Here is a 12,372-nt window from a genome sequence, read left to right as displayed (position 1 = left end):
TCTATTTTTAAAATCTTGTTTTGTTTTGTTTTGTTTTGAAAGAGAGCATGCACGAGTAGGGGAGGGGCAAAGAGGGGGTGAGAGAATTTTTGTTTTAATTTTTTTTAATGTTTATTTATTTTTGAGAAAAAGAAAATCAGAGTGCGAGCAGGGAAGAGGAAAAGAGAGAGGGAGACACAGAATCTGAAGCAGACTCTAGGCTCTGAGCTGTCAGCACAGAGCCTGATGTGGGGTTTGAACCACAAACTGTGAGATCACGACCTGAGCCAAAGTCAGACACTTAACTGACTAAGCCACACAGGCACTCCTAAATTTTTTTAATGGTTGGATTTATTGACTTATTTTTTTTAATTTTTCTTTTATTTATTTTTGAGAGACAGAGAGAGACAGAGAGTGAGCAGGGGAGGGGCAGAGAGAAAGGGAGACACAGAATCAGGAGCAGGCTCCAGGCTCTGAGCTGTCAGCACAGAGCCCAACGTGGGGCTCGAGCCCACAAACCACGAGATCGTGACCTGAGCCGAAGTCGGACGCTTAACCGACTGAGCCACCCAGGTGCTCCCAGTTGACTTTTTATTTTTAATTATTTTTTAAATGTTTATTTTTGGGGTGCCTGGGTAGCTCAGTCGGTTGGGCACCCGACTTCGGCTCAGGTCGTGATCTCACAGTTTGTGGGTTCGAGCCCCGTGTCGGGCTCTGTGCTGACAGCTCGGAGACTGGAGGCTGCTTTGGGTTCTGTGTCTCCCTCTCTCTCTGCTCTTCCCCTGCTCATGTGCTCTTTAAATGTTTATTTTTGAGAGAGAGAGAGAGGAGGAGGGGCAGAGAGAGAGCGGACAGAGGATCGGAAGCAGGCTCCATGCTGCGAGCACGGAGACTGATATGGGGCTCGAACCCATGAACCGAGAGATTATGACCCTTAACCGACTGAGACATCCAGGCGCCCCCATTGACTGTTTTTTTTTAATTGTGGTTTCTGCCTTTGTATCACGTATAAAGAAAAATTCCCCCAAATTATATAAATAATCACCTTTGTTTTCATCAGGCACTACTGTGGTTTACATTCAAACCCATCTTGAAGTAGTTTGTTGTAATGGATGAGGGACAAAACTACCTTTATTTTCTTTCAAATGTTAATCACTTCTGCTCATTAAACAACCCAGTTTTGCTCGTGGCTTTGAACTGCCATATTCATTGCTAAATTCTTACACGCTTGGACCGTTATACTTCACTTATCTGCATATTTTTTCTGCGGCCAGTGTCAAATGTTTTTTTAGTCCTTTAATTTTATAACAACACGTTAATGTTACATGGACTTGTTCACATTCATTATTTTGTATTTCTTTTTTTTTTTTTTTTTTAATTTTTTTTTCAACGTTTTTTATTTATTTTTGGGACAGAGAGAGACAGAGCATGAACGGGGGAGGGGCAGAGAGAGAGGGAGACACAGAATCGGAAACAGGCTCCAGGCTCCGAGCCATCGGCCCAGAGCCTGACGCAGGGCTCGAACTCACGGACCGCGAGATCGTGACCTGGCTGAAGTCGGACGCTTAACCGACTGCACCACCCAGGCGCCCCATTATTTTGTATTTCTAAAAGTGTCGACGGGTGCCTGGGTGGTTCAGTTGCTTAACTGTCTGACTCCTGATTAGGGCTCAGGTTATGATCTCACAGGTCGTGGGTTCGAACACCGCATTGAGTTCTGCGCACTGACAGTGGGGAGCCCGCTTGGTACTCTGTCTCCCTCTCTCTCTGCCACTCCCTGCTCGTGCTCTATCAAAATAAATAAATAAACATGAAAAAGATTTTAATTATATGTTACTCTAGATGAGTCTTGAAAACATGATGCTCGGTGAAAACAGAAGACACAAAAGGCCACAGAGTATAGGATTCCAATTCTTACTACTTAAAAATTTTTTAATGTTTATTCATTTCTGAGACAGAGCTCGAGTAGGAGAGGGGCAGAGAGAGGGAGACACAGAATCCGAAGCAGGCTCCAGGCTCTGAGCTGTCAGCACAGAGCCCGACATGGGGCTCCAACTCACAAACCGTGAGATCGTGGCCCGAGCTAAGTCGGATGCTTAACCGACTTGAGCCACCTAGGCGCCCCATGATTCCGATTCTATGAAATGTCCAGAACAGGCAAAACCACAGAGACAGAATGCAGATCAGTGGTTGCCGAGGGAGAGCAGTGACTGTTTATGATATGATATGTTCTGGAATCACACAGCAGTATGAATATAGTAAAAACCCCTGAAGTGTACACTTCGCCCGGGTGATTTTTATGGCAGGTGAGTTATATCCCAATAAAACTATAAAAATCCCAGGAAATCTCCGACCTTCAGCATTTCTATCGGGGGTGGAAGAAAACAATATTTACTAGTACAGAAATCCTGCTGAGAGCCCGATGCCTGATGTCACCTCTGACTTCCTTAGTGGCTTATGTGACAACACATGTCAGAGTCAGTGACTGAAGAGCAACGCAGCTACCACTCTGAGACCCCCATCTCACCAGGGCTGAAGGGAGGCGCTTGCCCCGCAGAGGTGGGCTCCGTGGAAGAGGTAGAGGCCGTGGGGAAGAGGTCCGAGGTCGACGTCGATGGCTGTGGTTCCTCAAAGCACGCCTGAGTGGTGGGCGATGACGGCAGGACCTGGGGATCGTCACCTTGCCCTGCACCTGAGGTATCTTTGGTCACGTGGAACACATTCTCTTTATTAGCTTCTGTGAGCACAACAGGAGCAGAAGGAGTGTGGAGTCAGGGCTCAGGAGGAGCACCACTGCCTCAGGCAGGACTTTCCAGCAGATGAAAAGGCTTTGCCAGTAAGAATCAGCAGCCCTTACCACGCACCCACTCCTCTGTCACAGTCTCACTTACCAAAGGGGTCTTGTGTGACGCCTTGCTTTTCATGCAGAGACTCGTAGAGGTATGCCACGTCTGAAATGAAACCAAGCAGATCAGAACAGTGTCCTCACGTACCAGCAGGGCTCCTTCCCTCTTCTCCTTTCTGTCACTTCAGTCCCTTTGTCGTTGTTGACTATGTTGACTTACTAGCTACTGACAACACTACCCAGTTTAAGGAATTTCAAAATAAGTGAACCAAAGCATCTTCACCAACTTTAAAATAAATAAGCCTCCGGGAAAAAACATCCTGAGCCAGAAGGCAGACGCAGGGAAGGGAAAACGATGAGTAGATAATGAATCTGTGCTTTGCCGGTCATTTCAAACCACCGGAAGGAGAAGACACAAGGCCCTGCCACGGGGCCAGGGGCTGGCCTTGACAATGCTACAGACAGCCTGAGCGTATCTGCCTCCTCCTGCCAGTTTGGGGGTAACCTTCCAAAAACTCTCCCAACTCTCCTTGTCCTGTTTCGTTCTTCTTCCCCAAACATAGACACTCAGATCTGGAAAAGCCTGAAGGGGATCGCCAGGCCTCTGTTGTCTCCTGTAAGGTCTCCAAAAGCAGAGTCATGAGTGGCCTTCAGCCCCTCATTCTAGGTCTTCCTCCCCACAACTCAGATTATCTTCTGCTATGTAACCCAGCCCATCCCTGTTCACTTCTCCTTGCCATTTTGAAATGCAAGACTCATGAGCATTGTGGTATTTGTGAAGAATGGCCGGGGCTCACAGTGCAAGGCCAACACTCCCGCTCTTCAACAGGACTCACACCAAGAATCTACATAAAGGGGAGCCCGGGTGGCTCAGGCAGCTGAGCGTCCGACTTCAGCTCAGGTCATGATCTCACGGTTCATGGGTTCGAGCCCCACATCGGGTTCTGTGCTGACAGCTCAGAGCCTGGAGCCTGCTTCACATCCTGTGCCTCCCTCTCTCTCTGCCCCTTCTCTGCTTGTGCTCACTCTCAAAAATAAATAAACCTTAAAAAAAAAAAAGAGTCTCCATAAAGAACAAAGAAAATGTAGCTAACACTGACAGTCTGAAGGGAAATACCTGCTTCAGCAGGCTCACTTTCACGAAGCTTCCCAGCTGTGACCAGACTTCCCCCCCATACACCACCCGAGGCCCACCCTGTACATTCCCTCTCTTACTGTATTCTGGCTCATTCTTCCTATACACCAAGTAGATGACATCCCCAGTCTGCAAAGGACAAGTCTGCTTCTTAACAACCTTCAGCTTGTTAATTACTGTTCCATTGGTGCTGCAGAGACAACAAAAATGCAATTTATCCTACTTACAATAACTTGGGAGTTAAAATTTTCTTTTTCTACCACCACTTAGAAAGAAGTTCAACATCACGCCTTCGAAAATGTAAAATACTCCCAAGAATGACGTAAACATGTAACGAGGCACATGTGCAAGTGCCACCCTACAGTTCTCCCGAGAGAAAGCTTGCCTGCTGCCCCCTTACTGACAGCCTGACCGTGCTTCAACATTTCTGCTTGTCCAACAGCACATCGTCCGTCCTCCGCCGGCCTCTGGAGGACCCTGGACTTCTACCAGCAGCTCCGATTTCCAGCTTCCCCCCCGCTTCTGCACTTAGCTCCGTCCACGCATCTCCCCTTCCCTCCCAGCAGGCCAGCTCATCCCTCAGATGGGCACTGACACCCTTAAAAGATGGGTTCTGAGCAGAAGCAAATGAATTCGAGGCTCTGGGCTGGAAGATGGTGTGGTCCCTCGGTCGGGAGGTCACTCCAGTCCGTCAGGGACCACACCACCAGGTGGAAGAGGCGGGGGCTGCAGAGGGCACAGGCGGGAGCCTAAGTCAGACGGGACTGGAAGGGCTTCCCTGAGGAGAAACCCGAGTAGAGACCCAACAGAAAATCACAAGTGGACGAACAGTGTACGAGACAAGAACCAAAGTCAGCAACTAAACAAACTGGCCCAGCTTCAGGCGTTCAAACCACCCATGTCTTAACTCTATGGTTTCACGCCTAAGGCCTCCGGTGGTAAAGAGACTTTATTTTTACATCTGAGCAGACTTCTACTCCTTCAGTGTTCTGGAAAGGGCCAGAAAGTAAGCAGTTCAGGCTGTACGGTCACACGGTCTCTGTCCCAACTCCTGGGCTCTGCCGCTGACACACGAGAGCAGCCGCACACAGGATGTAGTCGAGAGAATGGCCGTGTCCCAGCGAAACCTCACGTACAAACACTGGTGGTGCCGCCACAGCCAGCCAGAGCCTGTGCTGCCAGGGCCCTCCGCACTCCACTCTCGTGCTCTTTCTAACCACAGGAGCCCGACTTTGCTCTTCTGCTCAAACCCCCGATGACCTGTCACTGCTCTCGGGCTAAAGTCCAGGCTCCCTAGTGTGAACACCAGGGCCTTCCCGCTCCGGTCTAACTTCCCTGCCTTCCCACTCACTGCTCCTCGGCACACAGGGCCTGCTCGCGCCTCGGGGCCTCTGCACCTGCAGTTCCTGCTGCCCGTGTGAAGAATGGACACCCTCTCCCCTCCAGGCACCTCAGCCAAGGAACGCAAGAGCCTCTAGAAGCTGGAAAAGCCGGGGAACGGATTCTCCCCTAGAGCCTCCAGAAGGAGCCGGCCCTGCTGACACCTTGATTTGGTTAATCCAATGAGACCTGAGTGAGACTTTGTACGTTCAGCACTAGAAGGTCGTAGCTTTGCGTGCTTTGAAGCCACTGAGTTTGTGGTAATTTGTTACAAGAGCCCCAAGAAGCCAATATGGTCATACGGCCAGCATTGGAAAGCCAGGATCTGCTGCCTGAGGACAACTCTAGAACCAGTGCTACGTTATCCTACATTGGGCTGGGAAATAAGGAACTTGATCTGCTACGTACCAGAATAGGAAAGGAGCATGAGTTCATCCTCATAAACCTAATTTCTAGTCTTTCATCCCTAACATTGTAGTTACCAAACAATCTCGGAGCACTTGACCTTCACAAAACAAAAATTCATCTGGTTGGGAAAGGCATATTCTCAACGTACTGCTGGAAGGCCATCTGCTACTTGTCCTGGGTTTAAAATAGGCACATTCTGACACAGCGTTCCTTCCTATGAATTTATCCCAAGAAAATAATCGACATGAATGCAAAGCGTTTTGGAAGAGAAGAGTCGCAGCGTTGTTTATAATAAGAAAAAGTCAAAATAATAAATCTCCACCAATAAAGGAACTGACAGATAAGTTATTATAAAATAATAACGAAATAGACAAGATAAATCTAGATGTACCAAATGTAAGCTCGCCATAAATAAAAGTGAAAAAAAAAAGGATACAACGTACATAGTAAAACCTCCTTAATACAAAATAAACACATACGAATTTCTAGTGGGCTAGTAGGATTTGCCAAAGCTTTTCACTTTTACCTACTCCTTATGTTGTGCAACAATTTTTTAAAAAGAAAATATTTTTTTGATTTGGAGGAAAAAAGTCTAATTCGAATAGGTTTGCAACTAGAAGGTTATCACTGCCTTTTAAGTCCTTTTTCAGAGATATTTTTGCTTTAATTTGAATATATTCAAGAAGCATCATAGACATGAAAGAGTTACTGGAAACCAGAAAATATATTTCCTAATAACCTGGAAACTAGCGAACTACTGTGTTAACAGAAAATAATCCCTTGTTTCTTCTCTGTAGCCACCGGCTTCAAGACAAGAAAGAGATTACCTGGTATCTTCCAGCGACACCTGACCAGATTTTTCATCCACAATAATTTTACAGTGATCTCCAGAGACCAGTTTATTGCCAGGGAATGAAAGATCACAACCTAAAACAGAGAGGGATACATTGGATGTGACTGTGGGGACTGTGCACAAAAGTGCCCTTTGCTTAATCAAAGCACGTGGTTGAAAATCAGGACCCATGGTATATGCACGGTGGGAGACAACCTAATCAAGTAAGATAGGAAGCAATTTTTTAAAAAGCATTTATGTATTAATCCAAAGTAAAGAGACAGGGACTGTCTTGAACCTTTCTGACTCCCCATTACCTAGAGGATACCCTCATCAACACCTCTGGCTTCTTGGTGACAATTTTACAACATGCACATATGTGCAGCTACCCTGATAAAAGCAGAAGTTTAAAAAAACTAAGGGACAGGGCTCCTGGGTGGCTCAGTCGGTGAAGCGGCCAACTTCACTCAGGTCACGATCTCGCAGTCTGTGAGTTCGACCCCCGCGTCGGGCTCTGGGCTGACGGCTTAGAGCCTGGAGCCTGCTTCGGATTCTGTGGCTCCCTCTCTCTCTGCCCCTCCCCCGTTCATGCTCTGTCTCTCTCTGTCTCAAAAATAAATAAACGTTAAAAAAAAAATTAAAACAAACAAACAAACAAACAAAAAAACTAAGGGGCTTAGTTAAGTAATTCTTCATCTTAAGTCAGTCCTTAATTTCTTTTCCGTGTAATCTAAGGTTTCATAAATCATCACAAAATTGAAGCGAGGACCAAGACTCACAGAAAACATGACTGAGCAAATTACAGACCATGAACACGCTTGAGAAAATTTAAAACAGAAGGTGGATGCATCTACACGCAATGATCTGAATACAGTCATTATATCCTCATTAAATGCAAGGGGGAAATCCTTAAATACTGTGTTCTCTCCAGAGAATAAAAGTTTTCAAGAGTTTTTACTATCTAATCGTGAATTTGCTTATAAGACATTTATACTATAGCTACTAAGGTTTATAGCTTTATTTTTAATAAGTAAAAACGGGAAGCAATATAAGTAAGTGTCCATCAACTGGTGGTGAATTAAAAAACAAACCGTGGGGAAAAAAACAAACTGTGGTACATCCAAACAGCGGACTACTACACAGCATCAACCAGAAATACATTACTGAAACACAAAACAGCCTAAAATGAATCTCAAAAGGATTATGTCAGAGAAAAGAAGCCATACACAGACTATAGTGGAATATTGTGTGATTCCACTTAGATGACATTCTGGAAAGGCAGAATGACAGGGATAGAAATTAGACAGATGGCTGCCAGAGCTAGGGGTGAGAGGAGGGGGCTGATCCAAAGGACCACCAGGGAACTTTCTGGGGTGATGGAAATGTTCTGCACTGGACTGCAGTGGTGATTCCATTTCTCAACACTCACTCAACACCTATAACGGGATGAATTTTACCATATGTGAACTACACCTTCCTAAACCTCAAGTAGTAGAAATCTTATTTGCACCTTTTATATTATGGGAAGTGCTTTGCTACATTTACCCAGGGTCAATTTCCCCTATGCTCAGGATCTTCCCAGCATACTGGGCACAAGAAGCAGGACAGTTTCTTTGCAGCCAAGACCTAGCCCTAGTGACCGTGTCACTGGGATGGGATTTTAACAAGCTTCTCCACACCAAGAACATGAGCTTTCTAATTTGGATCCAAGATACTCGTGCTAAGTTCTATTCTTGGCATCTGCCCTGTATGTCATTCACTTGGTTAAATCTGTCACATGGCTGGTGCACACTGCTCCCACTCCCCGAGGATGGGAAGCTCCCTGGGAAACACAGGTCAACTCAGCTCTGCCTTTATCCTCAGAATAATGCCTTATATATAGCAGGCACACTACTGTTTTAAAATAAGTATAACCACGTTCTACAACTCTTTTTTTTAAAAAAATTTTTTTTCCAACGTTTTTTATTTATTTTTGGGACAGAGAGAGACAGAGCATGAACGGGGGAGGGGCAGAGAGAGAAAGAGGGAGACACAGAATCGGAAACAGGCTCCAGGCTCTGAGCCATCAGCCCAGAGCCTGACGCGGGGCTCGAACTCACGGACCGCGAGATCGTGACCTGGCTGAAGTCGGACGCTTAACCGACTGCGCCCCCCAGGCGCCCCCCACGTTCTACAACTCTTAAGGAATGTTTGTGTCTCCCCCAAATTCCCAAGTTAAAGGCCTAAACCCCAATATGACTATAAGGACAGGGCCTGTAAGGAGGAATAAAGGTTAAATGAAATCACTAGGACTGATGCCCTTATAAGAGAAGGAAGTGGATGGGGCGCCTGGGTGGCTCAGTCGGTTAAGCGTCCGACTTCAGCTCAGGTCACGATCTCGCGGTCCGCGAGTTCGAGCCCCGCGTCGGGCTCTGGGCTGATGGCTCAGAGCCTGGAGCCTGCTTCCGATTCTGTCTCCCTCTCTCTCTGCCCCTCCCCTGTTCATGCTGTGTCTCTCTCTGTCTCAAAAATAAATAAACATTAAAAAAAAAATTAAAAAAAAAAAAAAAAAAGAGAGAAGGAAGTGGAAGAGACACCAACGTTGTGTGTGGCCTGTGAGGATGAGGAAGTCTACGATCCAGGACAAAGACTCAGCAAGAAACAAATTGACTAGCACCTTAATCTTGGACTTCTTGCACTTAACGACTGTGAAAAATAAATTTCTGTTCCTTAAGCTTCCTGGTCTGTAGTGTTTCGTTATAGCAGCCTGAGCAGACCAACAGGGCAACTTCTATTTCCCCGGAGAGCTCAATACATTCACCAAAAGGTCTTCTTTTTAAGATTAATTCAACAACCCCTTTTTGCTCCTCGTATTAACATGTAAAATGATATATAATACTGTGTTGTAATAACAATGGTTAATGTTATTTGCTAACTCTAAGCCAGGCTCCTTTAAGCATTTCCCACATTTGATCTCAATTATCCTTCAGGAACTCTAAGATGGACGTACAAAGGAGGTACAAAGTCCTTAGTCCAGACCAAAGAAGCTCTTCACCAAATTTCCTATTACCTCAATTAAAAGCAATTAGGGGCGCCTGGGTGGCTCAGGTCATGATCTCACAGTTCGTGAGTTCGAGCCCCACATCGGGCTCTGTGCTGACAGCTGGGAGCCTGGAGCCTACTTCAGATTCTGTGTCTCCCTCTCTCTCTAGCTCTTCCTCTCTCTCTCTCTCTCAAAAATAAACATTTTAAAAAAAATTTTTTTTAAAAAGCAATTAATGCATTTTCCAAAACTTTCCAAGGACATGTAAATACATTCAAAATTGTAAACAAAACAAAAAAAAACTCTAACTTGATATTGGGATTTAAGACTACCAAAACAACAACAACAAAACCAGGTGCAGGTACATCATTAGGGGTAAAATAAAACCAAAACATAATTGCTTTTATTTTATTCTATTATCTTCATCTTATTTTTTTATCATAGTACTTAGCCTTTTTTTAGTATATGTGCTGCCGAAGCGAGCACTACTTAGCCTTTCTTGAATTCCAGTATAGTTAACCTAGAAAAAAATACTTGCTTTTCAACAAACTTTCACATTCTCCCTTTTTTACAATATAAAGTCAGAAACAAAAAAATAAGACTCTTAACCACTGCTGGTCACCAGAGGGGCAGTGGGTGGGGGCTGGGGGAACTAGGTGATGGGGATCGAGGAACCCACTTCCGGTGATGAGCACTGAGTAACGTACAAAATCGTTGGATCACTATATTTTACACCTGAAACTAAACATCCTATGCCAACTGCACTGGAATTAAAAAAAAAAAAAAAATTAAAAATATATAAAATCAGAGAGATGATTTCTTAACTTTCAGACAAAATACATTTTGTTGACCGGACCAGTGCACTTCTGCCCCTGTAGGAAAGCTACAAGGGATGGCCACTTAGGAGTTTAGAGGCAGTTAAGAGTGGAGGGTGCCCACCCTTTCCCACCTAGCTGCCAGACTTTGTCCGTCCCAGCGTCCCAGGCTCATTCAATCAACGAATATTTGAGCAGCTCTGTTCTATAAACTGGGACTTGAGATGTTTTTCAATGTAGCCACCCACAGGCTATAAATTTCCCCCTGAGCGCTGCTTCAGCTGCATCCTGTAAACTTTGGCAGATTACACTTTCATTTTCATTCATTTCAAGGTATTTTCTAATTTCCCTCGTGATCTCTTTTTGGGCCCATTGGTTGTTTACGTGTGTTGTTTAATTTCCACACTGAATTTGGCAATGTTCTGTTACTGACTTCAATCTCATCCCATGGAGGTCGGAGAAGATGCTTCCTGCAGTCATGAACTTGAGAAGACTGCATTCTAATACCCGGGGCAGCTTAAGTCAGTGCACCTACTTCATAAAGTTGTAATGAGAATTAAATAATCTGCAGGAAGCACTGAGAAGTGACCTGGCGGAACGGTAAGTGAATAAACCGCAGCTCTCACAGGAAAAACTAGAAAGCACAGCGGGCCCCGCCCAGGGGCCTCCCACCGCCCGGGGAACAGTCTCGCCCGGCCCCCGGCCCCCGGCCCCGGTTCTCCCCCACCACCCCCGGTCCGCACCTCTCCTCCGCCCGATGGTCCACTCGGGTTTCCTCAGGAGCACGTGCGGCTCGCCCTCGCCGGCGCCCAAGCGGAGGAGTCTCCCCCACGGCTGCTGCTGCGGCGGCTGCGGGCCTTCCCCGGGCTGCTCCATCGGATTCACATCTGACGAGACCCGGAAGCGCGGGTGAGGCTCTCGGACCGCGAAAGCAGGGGCTGCGGCCCCGCCGCTCCGCCCCGCGGCCCTCCCGGCCTCGGCGCCCACGCCACGCCGCCGCCGCCGCCGCGGGCCGGACCCCCGCCTCCTCCGGCCGCGGCCACGTTCCGCCCGCCGACCCGCCACAGCCCCGCGCGGTCCGCTTACCCCCCAGCGCGCGCCGAACCCGGAACCGGCCGCGCCGCCGCCGCCGCCGCCGCTGTCAACAGACATCGCGGATCCCTCAGCTGATCCGCCGGGCGGGGCCAGCGGCGGCCGTGCCCTGCGATTGGCTGGCGGTGGCGCCCACCGAGCGCGGCGGCTAGAGCGGAAGCGGGAGCGGCCGCCGAGAGTGGGGGGTGCGGGGGCCAGCGGAGCGTGCGCAGACGGGAGACTGCGGGCCCGAGCGCCTTGTTTGGTGATGGCCGGGACGTCTTCGTCTGCGGAGATCTGGGAAGTAACTGCGGTCGGCGCCATGTTAAGTCGGGGCAAAAGGGACGGCGTCACTTGGGGGTTGGGCGTCCGAAGCAAATTCTCGAAGCCGCGTGGGACGCGCGGGCGGCGTTTAAGTGCTCGCAGCGACACTCCGCCTGGCTGAGGGGAGAGGAGTGACGAGATAAATGGGAACTTTCGGATGCCGGTTTCCGCCCGTTGGGGAGCGAAGAGCGGGAAGTTGGGCAGTGCGCCGGGAGAGCGCGGCCGAGTGACAGCGCCTCCGTGGTTGGGCGGCCGGGGTGCGAGGGGCGGTGCCACCTTCCCGGAGGTGGCGGCGGGCGGCCTTCCCGGGCCCCCGAGGTCGGCTCCCGCCTCGGGAAGAGAACACACGTCAGTCCTACCGTCCACAGAAATCCGAAAGGCCGGGCGACGGCGGCGGGCGCCCCGGGAAGGGAGCCTGTAAGTTAAGGGAGTGGCGGAGAAATAGTTCACGGTGTTCCCCTCTCTGTCATCTAAATCTTACATAATTTGTAATGTTTCCTTTTTTTTTTTTTTTTTTTAATCTACTACCGTTTCTCTTAAGTAAAAAAGGTCAATATTCTC

General features: G+C 47.9%; 1 protein-coding gene and 1 long non-coding RNA gene across 3 annotated transcripts in view; one reads left to right on the top strand and one right to left on the bottom strand.

Annotated features, from left to right (window-relative positions):
* Positions 1 to 11,619, bottom strand: part of CHFR (checkpoint with forkhead and ring finger domains) — a 28,088-nt gene extending 16,469 nt beyond the window's left edge. Inside the window, exons 1-6 of one of the 2 annotated variants that reach the window (XM_060612015.3) lie at positions 11,503 to 11,619; positions 11,160 to 11,303; positions 6,575 to 6,674; positions 4,040 to 4,149; positions 2,871 to 2,930; positions 2,507 to 2,716 (exon numbers count right to left, since the gene is read on the bottom strand). In XM_060612015.3, the coding sequence (XP_060467998.1) occupies positions 2,507 to 2,716; positions 2,871 to 2,930; positions 4,040 to 4,149; positions 6,575 to 6,674; positions 11,160 to 11,292 (613 nt within the window). In that variant the 5' untranslated portion in view covers positions 11,293 to 11,303; positions 11,503 to 11,619. The remainder of the gene's footprint in view (positions 1 to 2,506; positions 2,717 to 2,870; positions 2,931 to 4,039; positions 4,150 to 6,574; positions 6,675 to 11,159; positions 11,304 to 11,502) is intronic. The other variant, XM_078436002.2, reaches the window with a different exon arrangement.
* On the top strand, positions 2,238 to 7,544 carry LOC132665226 (uncharacterized). The gene is made up of 3 exons (XR_009604008.1): positions 2,238 to 2,285; positions 6,545 to 6,803; positions 7,315 to 7,544. It is a non-coding gene; the product is annotated as an uncharacterized LOC132665226 (long non-coding RNA).
* Positions 11,620 to 12,372: the final 753 nt, after the last annotated feature.

This window comes from Panthera onca, chromosome D3 (genome assembly GCF_046562875.1).
Source record: "Panthera onca isolate mPanOnc1 chromosome D3, mPanOnc1 haplotype 2, whole genome shotgun sequence".
Classification (NCBI taxonomy): Eukaryota; Metazoa; Chordata; class Mammalia; order Carnivora; family Felidae; genus Panthera; species Panthera onca.
This window is presented reverse-complemented; position numbering and strand designations above follow the sequence as displayed.